This window comes from Convolutriloba macropyga, chromosome 9 (genome assembly GCF_964194025.1).
Source record: "Convolutriloba macropyga chromosome 9, txConMacr16.3, whole genome shotgun sequence".
Lineage (NCBI taxonomy): Eukaryota > Metazoa > Xenacoelomorpha > Acoela > Convolutidae > Convolutriloba > Convolutriloba macropyga.
This window is the reverse complement of record NC_134476.1, coordinates 4,537,578-4,562,989: the sequence shown is the minus strand read 5'-3', so window position 1 is coordinate 4,562,989 and position 25,412 is coordinate 4,537,578. Positions and strand designations below refer to the sequence as shown.

General features: G+C 36.4%; 2 protein-coding genes across 2 annotated transcripts in view; both read left to right on the top strand.

The window, feature by feature from the left end:
- Positions 1-17,964, top strand: part of LOC142345570 (TBC1 domain family member 9B-like) — a 64,212-nt gene extending 46,248 nt beyond the window's left edge. Inside the window, exons 15-23 of the mRNA XM_075397673.1 lie at positions 882-1,036; positions 1,893-2,009; positions 6,631-6,886; positions 7,815-8,020; positions 8,591-8,756; positions 9,212-9,556; positions 10,094-10,335; positions 16,428-16,592; positions 17,641-17,964. Of these exons, the coding sequence (XP_075253788.1) occupies positions 882-1,036; positions 1,893-2,009; positions 6,631-6,886; positions 7,815-8,020; positions 8,591-8,756; positions 9,212-9,556; positions 10,094-10,335; positions 16,428-16,592; positions 17,641-17,831 (1,843 nt within the window). The 3' untranslated portion in view covers positions 17,832-17,964. The remainder of the gene's footprint in view (positions 1-881; positions 1,037-1,892; positions 2,010-6,630; positions 6,887-7,814; positions 8,021-8,590; positions 8,757-9,211; positions 9,557-10,093; positions 10,336-16,427; positions 16,593-17,640) is intronic.
- LOC142345572 (dynein regulatory complex protein 9-like) overlaps positions 1-25,412 on the top strand; it is a 216,791-nt gene that overhangs the window by 23,017 nt on the left and 168,362 nt on the right. The window lies entirely within an intron of this gene.

The following is a 25,412-nucleotide window of genomic DNA, read 5'->3' as shown; positions in this document are numbered from 1 at the left end:
AGTAGTCACATGGAAAAAGTTTTAAAATTCAATTCTTTCACGAAGACGACTCTTTGAGTCGTTTCCGGCATTTTTCGGGCTGTGTTTTTTTTGTCAAGATTTTTGTTACGACCAGATGACGTCACAACCACTTCAAATCTGCTTTTTGTTCATGCCTTTTCAACTGAATTGCGTGCGTGGCGTCATTTTTCACTCTTAGTGGATGGAGTTTTTTGTTCATTCGTTTGGTGAAGTTTTTGGTCACAAGTGACTTACCTCTCTCAAAAATGACTTCCTGACTTAAAACTGACTGTTCTTTACTTTAATTCAAAGAGATAAGATCAAGTGAGTGTGTGCCACTCTAATTTACGGTTATTTGAGAGCAGCTATTAGAAGCAGCAATTTGTTTGACAGATTGTTAATCAAAATAAAACATCGGAGCATTTAATAAAAATTTTTGGTATGTTTTTCATACTATCTTTTTGAGACTGCATTTCTACGAAGATATTGCGGCTATTTTCTGGCAGTCTTCCAGCTATGTTTTTTTTTCAATTTGGTCACTTTTGAAATTTCGCAGTTTTTCCCGTTATTAATTGCACTCGAACGAAGTTTGAAGCATTTATTGTAAACGTGTTTGTTTTTTGTGCAATGTTTTTGCTTGACCGTTTTTGCGCCTTCGTTTTAGGACGTTCTATGACTTCTTGAGTTAATTTTTCGCATTTTATTTCATTATTGAGTGATCTAAGTTGCTCTCGTTGTGAAATAAAGTTTGCTGTTAATATAAAAGCGATTGTGAGCGAAAAAGAATCAACATCATTGTGGCTTAGTGGCTTTTCTAACGAGAGCAGTTCATCCGACGTTTGTGGGTTTATGTTTAATTGTTTGTAGTTTTTGTTGTTTAGACTGGCAGATCTGGACGTGTTGACGATGGTGTCTCTGTCCTGGTTCCTGACTCTGTTCCTGTCTGTGATGCCATTCAACTGTGCCACACATATCATCGACTGTTTCTTCTGCGACGGAGCTAGAGCCATATTCCAAGTTGCCTTGTCTATACTCGGTGGGTGCTGAGTCTCTCCATGCTTAGAATTACACCACACATCTTAAACGACTTTGCATTTTTGGAGTTTTGTTAATGGCCGCTCTCGGTACACTATGCATCTAAATTACACAATTCACTTTGTCATTTCTTTTCTTGGATTTTTGCTATCGACTTAATGAGTCTAAAAAGAGGAACGTTGACTTCAATTACGATTGTGTTTATTATGATTATGATAATGCCAATTCGGTTGCATGACATTTTGTCCAATTGCAAAATACTCAATGTATCACAATATCCATTGCACCAAACTACTCGATATGAAAATAACCAATTCCTGAGTACCACGTTCATTTCATTTTGATATTTATAATTTTGGGTTTTTGGACCTGACCCCTGGCAAATTATTGTGAAATAAATTTAATTTTCGGAGGTCCATAAAGCATACGCGGCGCCATGCTGCTTCAAACACTCAAGAGCTTCGATTTTTATTTGGGCGTTTTTACCTGTCGATGTAACGGGCTATATGAATAAACCTCCTTATGATACAATGCAATGCTATCTGATGTTGCCGTGAAAAGAATAACTGATAATGCCCACGATATGTGAGCAATGCTAAAAATAACTGCAGAGTTTCAACCCATGAAGAAATATTGGAATTGTAATAATTGTGAAAACACGTTTTGTGGACTTCTGTTTAGGGGATCCATTTTTTGTGATATTTTCCACAGTTAGTCTATTGGTAGTATTGCTTAAATATCTTAAATTTTATGGCAACGCCAGATGGCCTTGCATTGCATTATAAGATGTTAGGCAACTGAATGTTTTGCCTTTGAGCTCTGTTTTATCGAGAGACTATAATAATGTTTTTTTTCAGAGGAGAACAAGGAAGAATTGGCTTCTTGTAAGGAAGAGACAGACGTCATTACAGTCTTTATGGATTTTTTCCAATCTCTCAAAAACTATCAAGAGCAAATCACCTCTGCTGTTCCAGGTTAGAATATAAGGGATGTACATGTAGCTTTAAATGTGCCCTAGTCCAACTCCGGCGCTTGTCTTGTAAATGACGAGGTCTTGCAAGATAGACGGCGAAAAATTTCAAAAAATAGCTGCATTCTTGCAAGATAGTGCGTAATCTTAGAAGACTCTTACAAGATAGCCCTCGGTAATTGACTAGGGTGCTCGAAACGCCATGCTATGCGACTGAGTACTCTCAGTAAAAAAAACATTTAAAGATGGAAGGAAAGAAAGAATTTATTTCGCTAATGCGTGGACAAATAACCAGATCACTAGACCTTCTATTTCAGATTGCCCATTTAACTCAAAATAATAAGTCTACATAGCTAATATGTACATCACTAATTCATGGTTAACCACCATCGATGTTATCCACCCACGAGCTTTTCAATTCATGACAGAACTCTGGTGAGCTTTTTACAGCTGCGAAGCTGTAAGCTGAGCGGAGCTATATTGCGGTGCTCTTGGTTTTTACGACTCGAAGAGGAGTATTGGTTTTCTTAAGTTTTTTTTACCGGAAGTACTATTCGTTCAGACGATGTTTTGACCTAAAAGCGAAAGTGATTTAAATTGCCGTGTGAACTAATTTTTTCTGAGCGAGAGAAGTTTTTTGATCATGCGCTGCGCTTAGCGAATGACTTCTTGACTTTGAAAAGTAGTTTTTGACTGAATGGCAGATATAGATAACCATTTTTAGCCGTTTTTTCGTCTAAATGGCCCAGTTTTTTTGCTTGCAATTTGGATTTTGTAGAAATAATTTTAGTCGATGATATATTGAAATGTAAACCTCGGATATTGATGACACATTGTTTTGCAGAGCCTGAAAATGCGTTTGAAGTTCAAAATTGGCACATATTTCTTGATTTTTTAGTTAATTTTTGGCTTTTGTTCTATTAATTCTTCATTTTCGGACCTTTTGGCCGTCTTTTTGTCAAAAATCAGTTAATATGGCAACTTCTTTTGATATTTCGTTTACTCAACGCCTCTACCACGATGTAATTTTGTGTTATAAAATTGTACATATGCTAATCCGATTTTTGTTGTTTTTTTTTCAATTTTTCGCAGTTTTTTGTTTGTATTTTGGTTTTAATTACTAGAAATGGTCTGTTTGTGCACTATAAGGGACTTTAATTTCGTTTCAATAAAAATTCAATCATGTTTTGGCGTTAAGTTTTTGAAAAACAGTTTAAATTTTTGTCATAATTGCAGTCTTCAAAATTTTTTGACCATTTTTTGCGAAATGTCTCAATGTTTCTTATATTTGAATTCTGCTTTTTCTTTTTTGTTTTGTTTAGTAGGATGCATCTTTGTCTCGGATGACTCGTTGTCTTTTCTATGTCTCGAATGCTGAATACTGAAATATATTCGTGTTTTTTGATTTTTTAATTTGTAATTAAACTTCCAAAAATCAAGAATTGGTCTTTTTGTTACGATGTTCCTTACAATTTTTCCATATTCTTTACATTCTAGCTTACCATTCTAGCTTTGTTCTGATACCTACGTTTCTATTCGTTAAATTGATTTTTTCAGTCGTTAAAAAATTGAATTATTTCAACTTTTTTCTTAGATTTTCGTCATTTTGGTTTGCAATTGATTTCATTCAACATAAGGCAGTACTGAGAGTTTTCTGGAAAGCTTTTCTCAATAATTTCAATTTTTTGTAGTGCAATTTTCTTGCGGCCCTGGTATTGTGTTTAAACAATTTTTGCTTTTGAATTTTATTCTGTTGCTTATTTCTTTTCTATGATTAATTTTTTTTGAATTAGTATGAATTCATGTATAGAATAAACACAACAAGGAAGGTTGTCTTGTTTTTGTCTTAATTGAAGTAATTAGAAATCTATTTGTAGTAGTTTTCTGATTCTTAATTTTGAGCATTTTGTTTTGAAAAATTTTGTTTAGTTTTTAAGATGATTATCTGGCGTTTGCTTTCGCGATCTTATTGAGGTTGGAATCAAGAATTTTTTGAGGGAAATTGATAGCCCTGTCATCATCTTCAGCCTACGTTTTTTGGCCATCCTAATTATTTTGAAATTTTTCTAACTTTTGCAATCGTTTTCCATAATTGTTTTCTCGAGTTTTTAGATCGGATTTTTCCCATTCAATTCATAGTTCATTCTACGGCTAGTTTTTTGTTTGAATCAAATTTCATTTTTTGCTAGTAGTTTTTTGTTCACATGCGGTATATTGATATTGATTTTCTTTTTTTTAATTTTCTAAATTTTTTAAATTGTTTTTCCAATTCACTCATAGTCTAGTTTGTTGTTTAGTTTGTTGCCTAGTTTGTTGTTTAGCTAATGAAAAATTTTGGAATTGTACGTCAGGACTTGCCCTGTTATGTTTTTTATTAGTGAGTGAGCAAGAAAACCGGAAGTTCAGGGAGTGAATAATTTTTGAAAACAAATTTCAGTGAGCAAATTCGAAGAGCGGAGAAAAGAGTGATTCCATTTTTCATGCCTTCTTTTGAAACAACGATTGAAAAAATTTTCCCTAAGTGAGCGAATTTTTTGTGGACTTGCGGCTTTTTCAAGCTTTTTTATGTTGTCAAAACGGTTATTACAGAATAAAGTTATGATTTTGAGGTTTTTCAGGCTATTTTAGCAATTCTTGGCCCATTATTGTTTTGTATTGCTTTTGCTTGTAACTGAAACTAAGCTTAATGCTCATGGCCAGTTTATATTGTACATTAAATGCAGGCTCTTTGGTACCAAGTAATGTTTTTGAGTTTTGATAAGAATTGCGAAAGATTCTTAAATTTTTCGTAATTTCCTACAGTTTTCGCTTTTTCACAATTAGAGTTGTTTTTTTTGCTGATTGTGGCCTGTCCGAATTTGTGTGAGCAATTTAGTTCTCTCGATAACTTGAAATATTATTTTTCCTTTGTATTTGTATTTGTAGAAATTGAAATTTTTTTGAATTTTTGGTTCAAATTACTTTTTAATTAATTTTCCTTTTTTCAATTAAGATAGTCTTTGTCTTCTTTGATGCTCTCTGCAATCACAGATATCAGTTTTCTGTTCACACATTTTCATTTTTAAAGTCAAATTTGAGTGATGATTTTGGTCACGCCGAAACAGGAAGTAGAGCGAAAAAGCAAGTGGTTTGCGGCGTGAACTTTTTTCGTTCTATATTTCAAGTAGAGTGAGAAAAAAAGTGTTTGAACAAAAATTCGCTTTCTAGCTAGTGGTTTTTTGTTAACGTTTTCGCTTCCATTTTTACTTTTTTGATTTTTTTATAGATTTTTTTCTAAATGTTTTTTGCAATCCAGTCATAGTCCGTTTTAGATCTGGTTTTATCCCCAATTCCGAAATGGTTTCTCAATTCACTCATAGTCCGTTCTAGGTCTTTTTTGTTTAGTCATTTTAAATTCTTTGAATTGCAGTTCAGGACTTGTCCTGCTATGTTTTTTTCTGTTTCGTCTGACGCTCTTTTTTGTTTTACATTTGTTCACACAGCAAAGCTGAAGAAGTAGAATTTTCTGAATGACTTCTTCCTCTCACTAAGGTTATTTGCGCGAGTGACGTCATTTCTCACTCTCTTTTGTCAACGTTTTTAGCTCATTTTTGTGATTAGACTCACCTCACTCAGTAAAATGAATTTTGCACTCTAAAACTTAAGTTCAATTTGAGTTTGTTATAAGGTCAAGGGTTTTAATGTGTAATAAAGGTTCCGAATGAAAAGGCTTCTGCGCAGTGAATTTTAACAAGCTTTATTAATTTATCGCTAAATGTTTTTTTGCATTGCTTTTTGAGCAAATGTTTTTTACATAACTTTTTCAATTTACTTTTGTATCTGTTTCTATCTCTCTTATACGGCACGCAAGTCTATTCTTTCGCAGCTGTTCCGGCAATCTGCCGGCTCTTTTGTTAGACTTTTAGGCGAGCGAGACTTTTCTTCAGTAGTTGTGAAGAGGTTATATGTTTTGCTTTTGTGCGAGAGCGCATTCTGAAGTAAACTTTTTTTAGCGCCCAGGTGCAATCTGAGGGTCATCAATTCAATATATGGTTACAAAAATTTGCACTAATTAGTTTATTTCGCGATTTAAAGGAAAATTTGTGAAGCTCGTAAACGTTAAAGAAGCCTCGTAAAAGATGCGGAACAGAATGAGTGAACCCGAAGACCTTTACCAAAAGATTTATCGATTATTTTGCGACTCATGATTTTCAGTAATTGATCGAGAAAATGTCTTAGCTGAACTTGAGAAATTGAAACGCTTTCATAAGAGAAAAGTTGGAGGTTTAAAACTTAGATTTCCACGACGATTTGTTTAAATTTGGAAGATTAAAATTCTTAATATTATCGTGATCCATATTGCTCTCATTCAGAAATTAATTCTGTTGCTAACATGAAGGGGTCGAACAACTCCATAATTGGAACTTTCTGTGAGCATAAAAAGTTCGCAATTGTTAAATAGGTTTTTGACCTCTTATTTAGGCTAACCCTCGTATCATTCGAGAGCGATTTGTCTGTGGTTAATTGGTTTGTTTTTTATACAGAATCACAAAACAGGAAATATATTTTTTCACACAGGCTGAGTAAAACCAGGACGTCGTGCATTTGGGGAGAGGTTAAAATTCTAAATCCAGATGTCTGTATAGGGTCGAAAACTGAAAATGGCAAAACGGATTCAAATTCCAGCTCGCTAGACGGTGATTCTCTCAAGCAAAAGTCGAGAAGCGGTAGTTTGCGAAAACAGAGGAAGCCAGTGTTAGTTGCCAAAATCATTTACAACGCATACCATTTATTCGGTACAATCACCAACGAGGAGATAGAAGCAATGAGGTTCAAGTACAGAATTAAAGTCATCCAGAATTTGGAGGATTCGACCAAGCGGACTGTCTTGAGAAATGTTGGGTACGTTTGTTTGTTTCAATGATAAAACTGTGGAAACATTACTTGGTACCTAAATGTAGACATTTTTATTAGCCAGTTTTGTAGAAGTTTATCTAAATTATGTAGTGAGCAATTAATACCAAAACTCACCAAGTCAGGACAGGATTTAGGCTAATTACTACTGCTCGCGGGCGTAAAAGAGGCAAAAGTCGTTAAAGCGGCATTTGCCAAGGGATGTACAATATTGGGTATTAAGGAGTTAAAAGTTGTTGTACACCTCAATGCAACAAGAATAGCTGAATTGCCTGTCTAACAAAGTGTGCTCCTTATTTGACTGAAGTTACACTGTGGTATCAAAAAGCTGCGTACACCTGAAGATTTTTTTTTTTTTGAAAAGAGTTGCCAACATCAAATAATGTAACCTTTTGAGTTCAAATTTGTTCTTTAGTAACGCGTCATTACACCTTCTGATTTCCTAAAGTATAGTAGATGGTTTGTATAGTTTTCATACAGGTTTCTAACGACATCGGGGTTAATTTGTTGCAATTATCTGACCATGTTTCTTCTAAATTTTAAAAAAGAAGTCTGTTTTCGTAATCGGTGCTTCAAAATTGTCCATTATTTTTCGATTTGATGTAGATGCGGACCATATGCTTACCATTCCAGTACATTTCACTCCTTCTCTTGCCAATAATTCTCTTGAAAAAGGCTTCTACGGAATTAATTAGTTTTATCAATTTATCCCTGATTTTTTTACATAGCTTTTTCAGCGTCGCCATTAACTTTTTCAACTTATGTCAGTATCTGTTTCTATCTATATTTTACGGCACGCAAGTCTATTTAGCAGCTATTCCGACAATCTGCCGGCTATGTTCTTCAATAGCAGAGTTCACTCTTCAGTCGAAAATTTATTCGAAAGAATTCAAATAATTCTCCTTAACTGTTTCAGAGAGAAGTCAGTGTTCAATGAGGGTGAGCTTGAGTTGCTCTATGAGATGTTCAAGAAAGAACAAGTGGCTGGATTCTTCTGGTCTCAACTTCAGCCGGAGGAGGCTTTTGACAGGAATGACCCCTTCTGTGTCCAGAGCAAAATCAACCTCCTCCGCTACTCTGCTCTCATGAAGACACTTTCACCCTGGTGCTGCAACTCTATGGGTAAGAACTGCTACGGATATACTTATCCGAAGTTGCAGATCTTGCAAGATGACTTAAAATTTGCAATGATTCAAAACTTGCAATTGCCGTGCAATTTTTTCGATTATTTTCTAACACTTGCGAAGTTATGTTCCCTATCTGGAAGTCCGCAATAAAATTTAGAAGCAATTCATTTAGTTAGCAATTGGTCTGAAATCATTAAGTGCATTCGATTTTTTTTTTAAAATAATAATAATTGAAGTGGCCATGAACAATAAAAATTACAAAAATTAACTCTGATGCGAATATACATAGTCAGGACTTGGCTAACCGGAAAGCTAGCTAAATTCAGAATTGAATTCAGGTATCATTACCATAAAAATTAGACAAATATTGAACATCATGAGGGTGAAGATGAATAAAATAAACCAAAATATAAAAAAACATTAAAGCAAAACCATTTCTATTTGAGCGATGCAGTCCAGGACAGCCCCAAGCCCGTGAGAGACACCTCCGAGTGCTCATGAGGATGAGTAGTCTAAGTACAATTCTTGGATGATAAGAATGTGTGTAACTTGTGCTTTGTTGTAGCTGACAAGATGTGTGAGCGATCATTTTGGGCAGTTGACACAGACGGAGATGGTCTGGTCAACTTCGGGGAGTTCTGTCTGGCTCTCTCCTTCATGACCAGAAAAGACGCTGAAGAGAGACTCAAATTCCTATACTTGATGCACTTCTGTCCCTCTGTAGATCAAAAGTTTGTGCCTTTTCGAATGGTTTCCATGATAACTGTGCTTTCTATTCGTACTATGACGATACGTATGTTGGTGTGTTTTAGTATTTCTGAAGTAACGTACTTGGTTAAGATAGTTATCGTGGTATCGTTATGAAGAAAGTTATCAATATGAACAAAATCTTTCTATGATACTGTGAGTACAATAAAAGTTTCATTTTTACCTAATGTTTACTCACACTTTTTTCTAGACTTGAACACAAGTTCCGTAATGTTTTGGAAATAACAAATGTTGTTCACGCGAATGAGGGACCCTTTTTTCTCGACCTTTATGCGAACCGTTATCAAATCAAAAATACACTAGTTGGTCCACAAAAGCCAATTAACGCACTTTTTGTTGAAACTGATTTCAATTTTTTTTTCAAATTTCAGAATAAGCAAAATGATACAATTAAACGGATTACTTTGTCTGGTTTTAGAGTGACCGATTCCTCAGACAGTAGTCAAGAAATGTTCACTTCACCTGACAACCCCTCCACCCCCATCGAAATTGTAGACCACCCCTCAGCAATGCAACCCTCATCTTCTCCGTCCTTGGTATCCTTCTCTGGGCCAGACTCGAACCCTGTGACCAGTGCGGAAGCTAGTCCGCAGAAGGAGCCCAATGAAAGCACGGAAGATGATCAAACTACCAATCCGGAGGAACCGATGGGTTCTAATGGTGGCAATGGAAGTACGGTGGAAGCCAGCTTGACAAAGTCGAAGTCGATGCCTCAGATGAAAAGTAGAAAGCAGCAGAAAGAAAACAATCGCAGGTTGAAAAGGTTAGTTGTTCTCCAACTCGCTTTTTTGCTTTTTGCTTTGATCGTCTCTTAAGTATAAGACATGAATCAAATATTTCGATCTCGAAATATTAAGTTATTGATATTCTGCATGTTGTTTTAAACTGTGAACTGTTCAGAAAATTTTTCGCGATTTGGTGCAAAAAGAGACATAGAACATAGTTAATATATCAATTCTACCAAATAAAGCTGACGACCAACGAGATCACTTAGCATCCGCTTCACAGATTGCCTAAAAATTTTTTTAATTAAATTTAAAAACAATGACAGGGTTTCAATTATCGTAAGCAGAAACAGTTCATAGTTATACAAATGGACCAGGAAACAACACAGTGAAGTCTGTTATTTTTTTGTCGACGTTGCTTTTTTGCGCGGAAGAAAAATGGGTTCTTTCCCATTACAGCCCGCCCATTCTGGTTTGTCTGCCATCTACTCTTGGTTTATTGAGAACGAAATACTGTTAAACTGTTCAGTGATTGAGAAGTACGTAGCTGCTATGATAAGTCAGAACAATTTCAGGACAATCACTGAAGAAGGCAGCGATGCGAATGGAACCAACAGCTCTGACCTCCACGACGGAGACTTGGGCGTGAGCTCGTTTCGTGCGATGGCGAGAGAGGGCAGAGATGTGAGGGTGAGGGGGTATGACTCTACTGAGCAGAAACGTCTGAACCAGAAGCAGTTCATCCAGTTCTGGAAAAGTCTCTATGACGTGTTCCAGGGACAGCCAAATGAGCAGGAACTTTATTGTGCAATCGGAAGTGAGTCACATTTTGTATCTTGTTTTGACCGAGTTGCGAAATCTGGTGACACGAGAGGTTGCGGGTTGGAACCCCTTCATAGTTAGTTGTTTTTGCACCATAAATTGATGGTGAGGTTCTTTTCGTGACGTTCAAGTTCACTAACCCAGTTCCGCCATCAGGTATGATTTAGATGCTGCCCCTTTCGAAATGCGATTGAATGACTACGTACGATAAATTGATTATCGGCAACTATTTTCTTTGTAAAGAGAGGGTTCTTGTTTCATTGCAATTTATTTTAGTCCTGTTTGGCCGTATTCAGCGCCGGTTCATCTATGCAGGCATACCAATTTTATGACTGATATCAATTAGTTGTAAAAATGTTTTTGATGTGACCTCTAAGGTGTGCGAGAGCAGTATTTTCGAGCATCATCAATTGCTCTCTGAACTCACATAACAGTTCGTTGAGTTGGTGATCCAAAAGATGTTGGAACTGTTTCTTTTTTCCGTAAACTGCATTTTGATGATAATGGCCGCCGTCATCCTCTCTTCCGTTATTATTTATGATCGTTTTCTCCTTTTTATTACCACTCGAAGAAGAGGTATTATGGCGATATGTTTTTTTAATCGGTTCAGCAGCAGTCGTTGAACAAAATTGAGAAAATTGGAGAGAAGAAAGATTGGTGTTTCTGTTCATACCGGCTATCGAAAGCAGTTGCTCTGCAATATAATATAGAGTCAACAGCGTCAGTATCGAAAAAGAAATTCAAAAATAGAAATGGGATGAACACATAAAGCCCAATTTTAGATGCGCACTACTTGATTCTTAGTTCTTTAATTTTTAGTGGCTTTCTTTAACGCTTTTTGGTATTGATACTAACCCACTGTATCGCTCACCAAGAAACATGTGTATGTCCAACTGCAACATGACATCAAAATGGGCCGCAATTTAAAATTGTTTCTGCATATAAATTAATATTTTCCATTTTTAATAGCCGCGAAGCAATAGCTGAGGCTATTATTGGCCTTCTCTTAGTTTTTTTTATTTCGTTGTAAAGATTTTTAGTTACGATCATATGACGTCACAATCACTTCAAATCTGCTTTTTTTTTCATTCGATCATGCAATTTCAACTGAAGTGCGTGCGTGACGTCATTTTTCACTCTTTTTGAAACGATTTTTTGTTCATTCGCGTGGAATTTTTTTGTCACACGTGACTTACCTCTCTCAAGAATGACTTCATCACTATCTAATTGACTTTTCTTCACTTTAATTCAAAGAGATGACGACTTCATTGGCTTAAATGACTTTGTACTTCGGCAAATATTTTTTCTGTAAAGAGAGGGTCCTTGTATCATTACAATTTATATTAGTCCTATTTGGCCGTTTTGAGCGCGGGTTCATCTATGCAGGCATACCAATTTCATGACGGATATCAATTAGTTTTGAAATGTTTTTGATGTGACCTCTAAGGTGTGAGAGAACAGTAATAGCATCATCAATTGCTCGCAGAAATCAGCTTTAGTTCGTTGATCCAAAAGATGTCGGAACTTTTTTCTTCCGTGACTTAAGTTTTGTTATTGATTGCTGCCGTCAGCCTTGTACGCTGTCATTAATTGCTCTCATGAAGTTTGTAGCAATTATATTATTCCTGTCGGTCTTTTTACGCAATTTTTTACTTGACCAATTTTTCGTCTGACGCCTTTGAATTTTCGTCCTCAAAACGGAATAAACAGGTAGCGCCCAACGGGCATAGTGGAAAGGCTCTTAGAGCCTTTCAACTCACTAGTCTTGAAGAATGCGTTTAACAGAATCTGTGTTGGAGACTTATACTTATGGTGCGAAGGGCGGTTCTCAGAGATTGACCCTCCCCCCTATTGCCACTCCCATCTGCCCCCCCCCACCCGGTGCACCCCCCTCGCTGCGCTCACCTCACGCTCTTTAATTAAGCTAAAGCTAGCCTCGCTAAACCGTGCCTAGTTACTGACGAAGCCAACCGCTCGCCGGTCGTTTGAGAGCAATTCGCCCGACGTTAGCCGGTTTTTTAGATTTTTTAAGATCTTTCTTTTTATTACCACTCGAAGAGGAGGTATTGTGGCAATTTGGTTTTTTAAATCGTTTCAGTGGTCGTTAGAAAAAAATGTGAAGATTAGAGAGAAGAGAATATGGTGTTTTTGTTCATACCGGCTTTCGAAAGCAGCAGTTGCTCTGAAATATAATATAGTCATCAGCGTCAGTGTCGAAAAAATAAATCAATTTAAAGGGGATGACCTCATGAAGCCCAATTTTAGATGCCCGCTATTTGAACTTAGTTCTGTTTAAGAGCCGCCGTCAGCCGCTAAGTGACTAATATTAAGGCGCTCTCCGATTTTAAAATTCGCTTTACCTTTTGATCACGTTTTTCGTTTTAAGTCACGATTTTCACGTTTGAATCGTGACTTACCTCACTCACGGTTTAAACTGAATGGATTTTAATTTCTTTTAGTCATTTGGTTACGTAATGTAGTGAACATTGTCAAAGTCAAAAGAGCAAAATCAAACGAAACCGGATACACATAAAGACCGGTCATTAAGTCATAGTGCATTAGGTTATCAAAATTCATTAAAGCTATTGCTGGCTGGCACTATTATTATGATTAATAGCGTTCAGTTTAAAAGCTGAATTAAGTGTAATTTTAGATTCTAACCGACGAAAAAGCGTCAAAATGTTCCGCTTTTCAAAAATGTTTTTGCACATAAATTAATGTTTGCCAATAATTGCTCTCAAACGATTGTCCTATTTGTCTTTTCTATGCGATTTTTCGTCTGAACCATTTGACTGAGCGCCCGACAGTCATTAAGTTCTCTTAGAGCCTTTCAGCTCACTAGTCTCCAGTATGAGATTCACAGATTTTGGAGACTTATTCTTATGTTGTTAAGGGTGGTTCTTATAGGTTGACCAAACACCCTCCCCCCCCCCCCCCCCCCACAACAACCCACCCCCCTCCCCCAAATCAGACTTCCCCTTACTTCACCCCAATCCCCCACCCTGCACACCGTTCAGGTCGTAAGGGCTCCGTGCAGCCAAAGACCCCCTCCCATCATCCCCCCACCACTGTTGTAACTACTCCCCCGCCCCCAGTGCGCGCACCTTCTGCTGCTCAGCTCACGCCCTTCACTGAATCTAAGTCTGGACTCGCCAAACCGTGGCTAGCTACTGACAAAGCCAACCGCTCGCCGGTTGTCTTAGAGCAGTTCGACCGAGGTAGGTCGGTTGTTTTTTTCTGTTCTTCGAATCCCAATGTGGGAATCGATGGTGGTCAGGTCATTTATCGACAATCTGCCTGGTATTTTTGTTCTAGCTGCGAAGCTGATAGCTGCGGGGAGCTATATTGCGGCGATGCTCTTAGTTTTTTTTCAAAGAAACTAAATTGTATTAGGGCACTATCGGCAATCTAATGAGAATGTTTGTTATAGCTGCAAAGCTGTAAGCTGAGCGGCGCTGTATTGCGGTTGTATTGGTTTTTACGATTCAAAGAATTTGAATTGTTTTGTGGCATTTTTTCTGAAATGCTCTCAAACGAAGTTTCTACCAATTTTCTTTGTCATTTCGGCCTTTTCTTAATGCATTTTTTGGCTGGACCGTTTTTTCGTCTGACCCATTTGACTTTTCGTCCTCAAAAAAGGAAATAACAGGTAACGACCAGCGGACATTAAGTGCTCTTAAAGCTTTTCAGCTCACTAGTCTTCGAGTATGCGATTCACAGAAACTGTTTTGGAGACTTATACCCATGTTTAAAACCACCCGTCCACCCCCTTCCCTTCACAACACCTCCCCCCCCCACATCAGCCCCGTGTCGCTTCACCCACCATATCCCTACCCCTGCACATCATTCAGGACGCAAAGTCCCGTGCATCCAAAGACCCCCTGCTATCGCCCCCCCCCCCCCAGTGTACCCGCTGCTCACCTCACGCCCCTTCAATTAAGTGAAACTCAGCCCCACTAAAGCATGGCTAGCTACTGACGATGCCAACCGCTCGCTGGTCGTATCAGAGCAATTCGCCCGATCTTAGTCGATTATTTTTGAAGATCTTTTACTGTTTTTATTTGATCAACTTTTTTTTCGAATTGGCTTTTCATTCAGTCCATTCTTGTTTTTTTGTTTGGTCAGAGTTGATTCAGGACTTGTCCTGCTATGTTTTTTTCTTTCGTCTGACGCTCTTTTTCTTATTCTTTTTGCATTTGTGCACACAGCAAAGCTCAAATTTTTGGAATGAATTCCTCCTCTTACTAATGGCGTTTGCGCGCGTGACATTCCTCACTCTATTTAGCCGGCGTTTTTAGCTCCTTTGCGTGATTAGATTTTGATTTTGATCATACGTGACTTACCTCACTCAATAAAATGACTTTTGCATTTCAAAACTGAAGTTCATATTGAATTATTTTTAGGTCAAAGGATCTCATATGTGTAATAAAGGTCCGTAATGAAAAGGCTTCTGCGCAATGAATTTTAATAAGCTTTATGAATTTATCGCTGAATGTTTTCTACCTAGCTTTTTGTGGGGCGTTGATAACTTTTTAGCTTATATCTGTTTCTCTATTATACGGTACGCAAGTCTATTCTTTCTCAGCTATTCTGGCAATCTGCCGGCTATGTTTAATAATCTTTAGTCAAGTTTTAGCTTTTTTGGCCTGTGATTTTGGCTTCTTTTTCCCAACAAATTTTTCAATTGTAGGCTTAGAGCTATGCTGTTTGTGGTTTTGCTTGAGGAAGACGGGGAGATTGTCACTGGAATAAAAACAAAACAGTTTTTTATTTTCTCCAGATTTTCTGTCTTTTTAAATGTTTTTAGTTTGTTGGATGTTTGGTTGGTTGGTTATTACAAGAAAATTATTAAGGGATTGCTCTGGAACAACTGCTGTGGTGTTGAGAGGTAGATTTATATAGTGAATTTCGTACAAAAGATTTGAAATTGTTTTTATACAATTATTATTTTATTAGTTTTTCCTCTTGTCTCAATCCCAATCTTGGTTGTCGGAATCAACTGTGGCTATTTTCTGACAATCTTCTGGGTTTGTTTTGAGTTATAGGTGCCTCTACTGCCAACATAAACCCAAAAAGTGTAAATTTGGCAAATTCATGAATGTTTTTCGTTTTGTTATTTTTCGGGATATTTCGTCTGTATTGTAGGTTAGATTTTAGCTTCAAGAATTTGGCAATATTTTGTGCAGTTTTATATATTTTTTTCAATTGTCGTCTTTTGAGCTGACGAGGGCAATAAGAAATCTGTTGCGCTTGCAACAGTGTTCTTGTATAGATTTTAGACTTACTTTGGTGGTGTGAGTTCAATTTCCTAATACCAAAAGTATGTACAATTTAAGGTATGATGTTTTGGAACTGTCTCGCCTATTTGGCCCATTTTGGTGAATTGTCTGCTGGCAAGGTAACAATTTTTTGATTTTTCATTTAGTTTTTTTTGTATTTTGCGGTCTTATTATGCGGTTTTTCTTATAAAATTGTTTTACCTTCCAATCACGTTTTCCTTTTTTTTTCAAATCACGACTTTCATGTTTGACTTCGGACTTGCCTCACTAACTACTTCAACTGAAAAGATTTTGGATTAACGCAATTTAGTGAATACGATCAAGGTCAAAGCAAAATAAAATACTGGATAAACTGATAATGCGCGGCCATCAAGACTTGATGCAGGGTTCATTAGAGCAATTGCTAGCTGACATTATGACATTCGTAGTAAGTTTAATAGCCTTCGCTTTGGAAGCTGAATTAAGCATTGTTATCTAATCTAGCAAACTGCATACCATATTTGAACTTTTTTGACAAAAAGGCGGTCAATTTGTATCTTCTCTATTCTTGCTCGGTTTCAATTCCGATGGGCGTCAAGGATGTCAACGGTGGGTATTTGCCGGTATCTTTGGGCTATATTCTCGAAAAGGTAATGTGTTTTTGATTTGATCATGGTTTGCTCACCCTTATAAGCTTTGACAACCATTATAAAGGTGTCGAAATATAAGTTACAGATGTCCTTATTCAGGTGGATGGGATAAAGTGAAACAGTCCCAAAAATTCGTATCGCATGGCAGTTAAAACATTACCATTAATTGATTGTTTCAGCAATCGGTACCAATTTGCTGCGAATGGGAGACGCCACTAAGAATGTGGTGACAAGTTCACTCGGAGGCAACGGAGATAATATATCTACTGGTAATGATGATATCGAATCGGGAGACAAGACAAGCAATGGAGAGAAAGCAGAGAAAAAGCATGTCGCGGCCAACGGTAGAAATTATTTTCCGAATTGCTGTAGGGTCAAATTTTAAATTTAGCTTAAATCTCAAATGTGTTTGTAAGTTATAATGACTTTCCTTCAATTTCACACTGATCAGAATCGCATACGTCTAGAGTCTTGGTATTTAATTCCGTACAACACCGATATTTAGCACATCAAATTGTTGAACCTCACATTCGAGAGAATCCTTCTAGTTATGACGATTCTCGAATGTGGGGGTCTAAAAATTGATGTGGTAAATATCGGTATTGTAGGGAGTCAAATGTCGAGAATCTAAACGTGTGTGATTCGCCGAAAATGCTGAGAGGCAGAGATTCAGGATGTAAAGCGACAATTTTGTTTAGTTCATATAGCGACCCACTCCACACAACGCACATGCAATGAACGTACATACTCCTAACCCTATCACGTCACCTTTTAAACCCCATCTAGTGAGGCTAATTTTAATCCAGATACTACCAAAGCCAGCCGCGTTCCTTCGTCAGTCGTTTCAGAGCAAGTTGTCGTACGTTAGCTTGTAATGTTTGTCATAACTCAGACGAAGTGTATTAGATTGTAGAACGTGGTGCCTAAGTTGGAATTGTTTAATTGCTCTCGAACGAAGTTTGAAGCAACTATTGTAATGGTGTCCTCAAAAAATCTTATGTTCTAGAACATTCTTTCGACTTCAATTCCAGAGTGACGTTGTTCGCGATTTACTTTTGATTTTTGGAATCTATTCTGTCCCCCCCCCCCCCCCCAGTGTTCTTCAAGACCCCCAGTTACAAATTGTATGTTGTTATATAGCACGTTACTATGTAAGAAAAGAGCACGTGGGCCTGGGGGTCATAAAAGATTTCTGCTCACTAAGCTGAGGGGGGGGGGGGGGGGGGGGACAGAATAGATCCATATTTTGAGTGATTTGAATTGATTGCGCACATTCAGAAATTAAATCTGTTGCTAAAAGTTTCTCTAGCTAGTGACGTTATCTAAATTGTTTCCCTCGCCAGTTGTTCGAGAGTAATTCGTCCAACGTTAGGCGGTTTATGTTTGATTTAGGAGTGGATCCCTCCAAACCCAAACCAGACCTGGACCCGGGAGTGTACGACATTGAATGGAGCATATCATTCGAAGACATCCTAATGAGCATTTCCCACTTCAGCGAGATCTATCACTACTTCGCACTCCAGATTGAAGTGAGAGACCGGACCCGTACTCTGGTAGCCCCACCACCCAACAATGAGCAATAGATTAGAAGTGAGAGAAGATAAAGGAAAGTAACAGAGACAAAACAATAAATTCACTTGTTGCCAGTTTCTTCGCCTGATTTTATTTATAGCCCCTCTTTTCCTACTGCTCTGAGTTCGGATCATTTCGGTTTTTAGAATTATCGAAAAAAAACTATTATCTAGGTGTAATACTAACGAGCTCTTTAACGTTTTCCAATGATTACTCTCTTCTTCTTACGTATTGTTATGACATTTGGTACTAAGCTTTCGGGAGACCGAACATAATGTTTCGACAATACAAAAAGTTATTGAGAATACCGAGTTGGTATTGATACCGCTCTGGACACCTATTTTTTTACAATAGGAAACTGAAGACTACGTGCATGTATGTATAAAAAGAGCTTGTGCACTCTGCTACCAAAAGTTTTTGAACTATCTGTTCATATTTGACGCTTTTGTTATATTTAGTTTATATTGTTTCATATTAGAATCTAACCATCTTTAAAAGCAGACTACATGATAAGAATAGAACTGGGTTTTGAGCTTTCCGTTCATACATGTGTTCCCTCGGACAGACCCGGTTGTTCAAGTATCCATAGAACAGACCAGCAGTATAATAGGTGGCCCAAAGAGGGCCTTCATCTTTTAATTATTTTTATTCGATTTTGATCATTTTCCACTGTATCAAGTGTAATACCTCATCAGCTCCTATTCCTCTAGCTAAAAATCCCAAAACATCTTAATCTCATAATTGTAACTTTTTCAGTCAGTTGTTGTAATCAGGATGCCGCCTCGTTTTGGAGCTGTAGAAAATGTTTTCTTTTTTTTTCATTAGCAACTTGGCCTACGATTTAACTTACACTTACACATTTTTAACTGTTACAGAGCTAGAATGGTTTCAAAGTGGAGTAACATACTCCACATAGCGGATTAAATTGATTGAAGTACTTTGAATAGGACGAGTTCTTTCAAAGATCTACAAACGGTTGAGATCAGTTTAGGTTTAGACTAGAGCTCATGAACACAAAGGCAAGCAGAAATACTAAAGAACTACCTGCATAGAATCAGTGTAGACATCAATGGCCGGTGAAATTATCAGGCGTTTCGGTTGATGATGTTCTAGAACAGAAAGCGAAATTCAACGGCAACTCAGCCAGAAATATTTTGACTTTGCTATTTTACAACTAAGACCCTAAGGTTCAAAGAGTAAGGGGCTTCAAATTTAATTGAAGACCCTGTTATAGATGTGAAGCTGTTTGTTGATTATATAATCGCGCAGGATCTAATTTTTGCTGTAGGTACTGAGTTTACTGTGGCATCAGGCTTAGATAGAATAATTTGGAATAAAGTTAAGGACTTTAATGCTTTCAAGGGCATTGAAGTGAACGCTATGGATATAATTAGATCAACAGAAGCAAACATAAAATGGCGATCAAACGTTATAATATTTTATGATTATTATTATAACATTCTTTCATTCAATCTCTGAGTGCACAAAGAAATCAGTAAATGATTGTCGCAATCAAATTGTTACAAATTTTAGGTCATATTAAAATGTGAAATTAATTGGCGTGGAGTTTTATTTACCCTAATTACATGCAGGAGTAATTATGTGACATCTTGAATTTTGGTTTTGAAATTTTAGGTCATATTAAAATATGAGATTAATTGGTGTGGGTTTTTAATTTGTCTAATTATCTCAGGAGTAACTATGTCACATCTTGAATTTTGGTTTAAAAATTTTAGGTCATATTAAAATGTGAAATTAATTGGCGTGGGTTTTTAATTACCTCCATGAGTAATTATGTCACATCTTGAATTTTGGTTTTTGAAATTAAAAGCATTTTAAAAAGTGATTTGGAGGAGGTGATTGATTATCTTATGTCTCTGATTGTATGTTTATTGAGTTACTCGAAAGGGATGTTTCACTTCGATTTTCATCTGTTCGAATACAGTTAAATTTATTTGAGTTTTGTAAATTCTTGACTTGTCATTAAAATTTATGCAAACTCAAATTGTAATTAGGTGACCTTTTCCAATTTAAAAAAAAAATAAAATGCCTTTTACAGAAAAAGTTTGTTTTGAATATGATCCACTATCTAAAAGAATAATTAATTAGTTTTTTTCCTCCATATATTATGGTCCTACTTTCCTTCAGATAATTGTTTGATTGAATCTCGTCTGCGATTAAAGTAAAGAACTTGAAACAAAACTTGATCATCCTGGTAAATTTATTCTTATTACAATTACAAAACTTTTTTGCTTGTAGTAGTTAGTAACTTTTGAAAATTTCAGGTTTTTCGGAGTTAAATTTCTCAACATCAATTTTACTCCTTCATTTAACTGTGTTAAGAGCTTCTTTTGAGGGATTTCTTTACCGTTTCTCATCAGCTACGTTGTGCAAAAACAACAGCAAGATGTCCGGTTAGTGTTATGGAGTTTTTGTTTGTTGATTTTTTTTGTGTATGAACTCTGGATTCGATAGGAGAAAAACTGATCTCTCTTTTTTAGACATGGAAGTAAAAATTGTGAAAAAGGGTAAGTTCGAGCGATACGTTTATCTTATCAACGATAATCCTGATGATGTGTTTATTGTACATGAAAAACTAGTGGACAACACTTGGGTAATAATTGGAAAGGTTGTTATTCCTCGTATTGTAATGGAGAAGTTCACTGATGTAAACAGTAGTAGGAATGAGACGATAATAGAGCTTCCCTACACACAAGTTGATCCCTGGTTTTCTCGAACAGTGAGATCGGTTATCAATTTATCTTGGGGAAATCTCCCCATTGGTTCAGATACGTTGAGTGAGGGTGTTAGAGAGGAGTTTGCTGCATATCAACTTTCCAAATTTGCCAATGTATGAGAACCAGTTAGGTTTTCATCGTGATGAGGTTGATGTGAGGTTGTTATGGGGTTTGGGACTGCGAACGGAAAATGATAACGGAGACGTTAGTACACCGAGATTGGACGAGAATGAAACTTCATCGGCATCGTCTGTAACGCGAGCACCCAAGAAAATGGTTCGCTTCCAAGACGTTTCATCAAGAAGGTTTTGGAGAGTTGACAAAGATCAGGAAACAGATGATGAATTTGAGTATTGGGTACCGATAGTGAAAAAAGCTAGAAGAGGAAGACTTTTTGATGACTCGAATGATGAGCATGCAACTACCTTATAATTAATTGAAACTACAATTGTTATGTTTGTACAAGATTGAAAAAGATGTTGATTATAATAAATGAATTTTAAATATTCAGCAAAAAAATCTCATTATAAAAGCATCGTCAACATTGAACAAGGACAAATTATTAAACAGTACATAAGCAAAGTAAATTGAATATAGTGCACAAATACTCTCAGTTTGAAGTTTGGAAGCGATCAGTTTACGAGTTTTTCTGGTGAACTTTGTTTGCATAGTGATTGATGTCTTCAAGGGGGTCTCCATTATAAATGTGACTTTTTTCGGGCTAATAGAATCCAGTGAATACCACTTCCATTTGATACATCAGTGTTAACAATGTAGAAAGAGTTTTCCGGTATGTCGTTCGGTAATAAGTTCGAAGGGTAGCAAACCATAAACTTATATTTCAGAACAGGAATAAATGCTACTATTTTTTCTATTTGTGTGTTATCCATTTTTTTGTTGCTTTTCAGTTTTTTTCAATAAAAATAGATGACAACTGTTCACCAGCTACTATTACTTCGGTAGTGTTCGTCAAATTTTCTCTGAAGTATAGCTGAAGTCTCAAGCTTGCTGAAATAACATCATGATAGTGAATCATCAGTTACGATTGTTTTGTAGATCAAAGAATAAACAAAAATGGTTTTGGTAATCACCAATTTTAATGTTAGGGCCGTCTTGGTAGAATTTCAAAGCTCTCATTATTGTAATGTATGGAACACAATTTCTACTAGTAAAATGTGCACAACAACTCGATTCCCTCTCGATATTTTAATTTCTCGGAAACCAAATTTTTGATAATGGAAGGATTTCCACTTTTATCACCGGTGAAAGCACTATTTGTGTTCATCGCAATAGCGAGTGTTCGAATTGGAGCATTGTTGAAAATGTTTTCATGTAAAAATTGGTTTTGACCCGCTGGAATGATAAAAGTTCTGGGTTTAAGTTCGAAGCATTAAACCTGGCTGGAATTTGTACAAGTGTTTTTACGAATAATTTGAAAACTTCCTTCGTCGACTGTCAGGGTTCTTATTTTGAGATAGGTATTCGTTATAACTGCTTGAATATTTTCTGATTTTGATGACATTAAATAGAACTAGGGTCGCGATCTGATTATTTTAATTTGAACTGTAAGGTTAGGTAGAAGAAGCCCTTTACAGTTGAAAACTTCGATTGGTAATTCACCACAAAACTTCATCTCCTCTAGATTGTCCTGCTTTCTTTTTACGATTGCTGGTTCGTGTTCAAAATCGCCGGTTGACTGTTCATTGCTATAACCCTGACAACAACTGATAGATTATTTTGTTCCCTGTGTGCACGAGAATTCGTTAGACATGAGGGCTTTATGCGCGTAGAGACCGTTTGGAGCTGTGGAAAATGTTTTTTTTTTCATTAGCAACTTGGCCTACGATTTAACTTACACTTACACATTTTTAACTGTTACAGTGCTAGAATGGTTTCAAAGTGGAGTAACATACTACACATAGCGGAATAATTTCATTGGAGTACTTTGAATAGGACGAGTTCATTCAAAGATCTACAGACGGTTGAGATCAGTTTAGGTATAGACTAGAGCTCATGAACACAAAGGCAAACAGAAATACTAAAGAACTACCTGCATAGAATCAGTGTAGACATCAATGGCCGGTGAAATTATCAGGTGTTTCGGTTGATGATGTTCTAGAACAGGAAGGGAAATTCAACGGCCACGCTGCCAGAAATATTTTGACTTTGCTATAATACAACTAAGACCTTAAGGTTTAAAGAGTAAGGTGCTTCAAAACTAATTGAAGACCCTGTTATAGATGTGAAGCTGTTTGTTGAATATATAATCGCGCAGGATCTAATTTTTGCTGTAGGTACTGAGTTTATTGTGGCATCAGGCTTAGATAAAATAATTTTGAATAAAGTTAAGGACTTTAATGCTTTCAAGGGCATTGAAGTGAACGCTATGGATATAATTAGATCAACAGAAGCAAACATAACATGACGATCAAACGTTATAATGTTTTATGATTATTATTGTAACATTCAATCTCTTGAGTGCACAAAGAAATTAGTAAATGATTGTGGCAATAAACTGATAGGAAAGAATGCAAAGTAATACGTTCTCTATTGTTTGCAAAATGAACAAATGCCAAACCAAGGTGCAATTGTTCCAGACATCGAAATTATCGGTCCAAGAAGTCTTTATTAAAATCAGAAATCTAGACTCTATAAACTAAATTACAAATTTGTAAAGTATTTCGAACGTCGCCTTCAACAGATCATTTGTTAATATGTTCTGATTGAACAGTCGCTCTGATAGCAGACTAATCAAGCACTCCGGAGTAGTATAGTCGGTGCAAATGTTGGGGGTAGGTTGGGAGACGCTTCTGATTGGCTGAAATTTTGCGGGGTTTATAATAATTTTTGTGTAATTATTAAGTGTTTACCTGAGAACAATAGAATATTTAATTGGCGTGGGTAATTAATTGCTCTGAATATCTGAGGGGAAATTGTGTGACATGTTGAATTTTTGTTTACAAGTTTTAGGTCATATTAAAATGTGAAATTAGTTGGCGTGGCTTTTTAGTTACCCTAATTACTTCCAGGAGTAATTATGTCACATTTTATGTCACATTATTTACTTTTGATTTTATTCTGTTCTAATACAGTTAAATTTATTTGAGTTTTTTAAATTCTCATTTACTTTTTGCTTTTTACTTTCTCATCAGCTACATTGCGCAAAAACAACAGCAGGATATCCGGTTAGTGTTATGAAGTTTTTGTTTGTTGATTTTTTTTGTTTGAACTCTGGATTCGATTGGAGAAAAACTAATCTCTCTTTTTTAGACATGGAAGTAAAAATTGTGAAAAAGGGTGAGTTCGAGCGATACGTTTATCTTATCAACGATAATCCTGATGATGTGTTTATTGTACATGAAAAACTAGTGGACAACACTTGGGTAATAATTGGAAAGGTTGTTATTCCTCGTATTGTAATGGAGAAGTTCACTGATGTAAACAGTAGTAGGAGTGACACGATAATAGAGCTTCCCTACACACAAGTTGATCCCTGGTTTTCTCGAACAGTGAGATCGGTTATCAATTTATCTTGGGGAAATCTCCCCATTGGTTCAGATACGTTGAGTGAGGGTGTTAGAGAGGAGTTTGCTGCATATCGATTTTCCAAAATTGCCAATGTATGAGAACCAGTTAGGTTCTCATCGTGATGAGGTTGATGTGAGGTTGTTATGGGGTTTGGGACCGCGAACGGAAAATGATAACGGAGACGTTAGTACACCGAGATTGGACGAGAATGAAACTTCATCGGCATCGTCTGTAACGCGAGCACCCAAGAAAATGGTTCGCTTCCAAGACGTTTCATCAAGAAGGTTTTGGAGAGTTGACAAAGATCAGGAAACAGATGATGAATTTGAGTATTGGGTACCGATAGTGAAAAAAGCTAGAAGAGGAAGACTTTTTGATGACTCGAATGATGAGCATGCAACTACCTTATAATTAATTGAAACTACAATTGTTATGTTTGTACAAGATTGAAGAAGTTGTTGATTATAATAAATGAATTATAAATATTCAGCAAAAAAATCGCATTATAAAAGCATCGTCAACATTGAACAAGGACAAATTATTAAACAGTACATAAGCAAAGTAAATTGAATATAGTGCACAAATACTATCAGTTTGAAGTTTGGAAGCGATCAGTTTACGAGCTTTTCTGTTGAACTTTATGTTTGCATAGTGATTGATGTCTCTTCCAAAAGAGTTCCATAATAATAGTGACTGTTTTTTCGGGCTAATAGATTCCAGTGAATACCACTTCCATTTGATACATCAGTGTTAACAATGTAGAAAGAGTTTTCCGGTATGTTGTTCGGTAATAAGTTCGAAGGGTAGCAACCCATAAACTTATATTTCAGAACAGGAATAAGTGCTACTATTTTTTCTATTTGTGTGTTATCCATTTTTTGTTGCTTTTCAGTTTTTGTCAACTGAACAAATAGATGACAACTGTTCACCAGCTACTATTACTTCGATAGTGTTCGTTAAATTTTCTCTGAAGTATAGCTCAAGTCTCAAGCTTGCTGAAATAACATCAGGATAGTGAATCATCAGTTACGATTGTTGTGTAGATCAGAGACCAAACAAAAATGGTTTTCGTAATCACCAAGTTTAATGTTAGGGCCGTCTTGGTAGAATTTCAAAGCTCTCATTGTTGTAATGTATGTAACACAATTTCTACTAGTATCCATGTGCGCAACAACTTGATTCCCTCTCGATATTTTAATTTCTCGTAAACCAAACTTTTGATAATGGAAAGGATTTCCATTTTTATCACCGGTGAAAGCACTTTTGTGTTCATCGCAATAGCGAGTGTTCGAATTGGAGCATTGTTGAAAATGTTTTCATGTATAA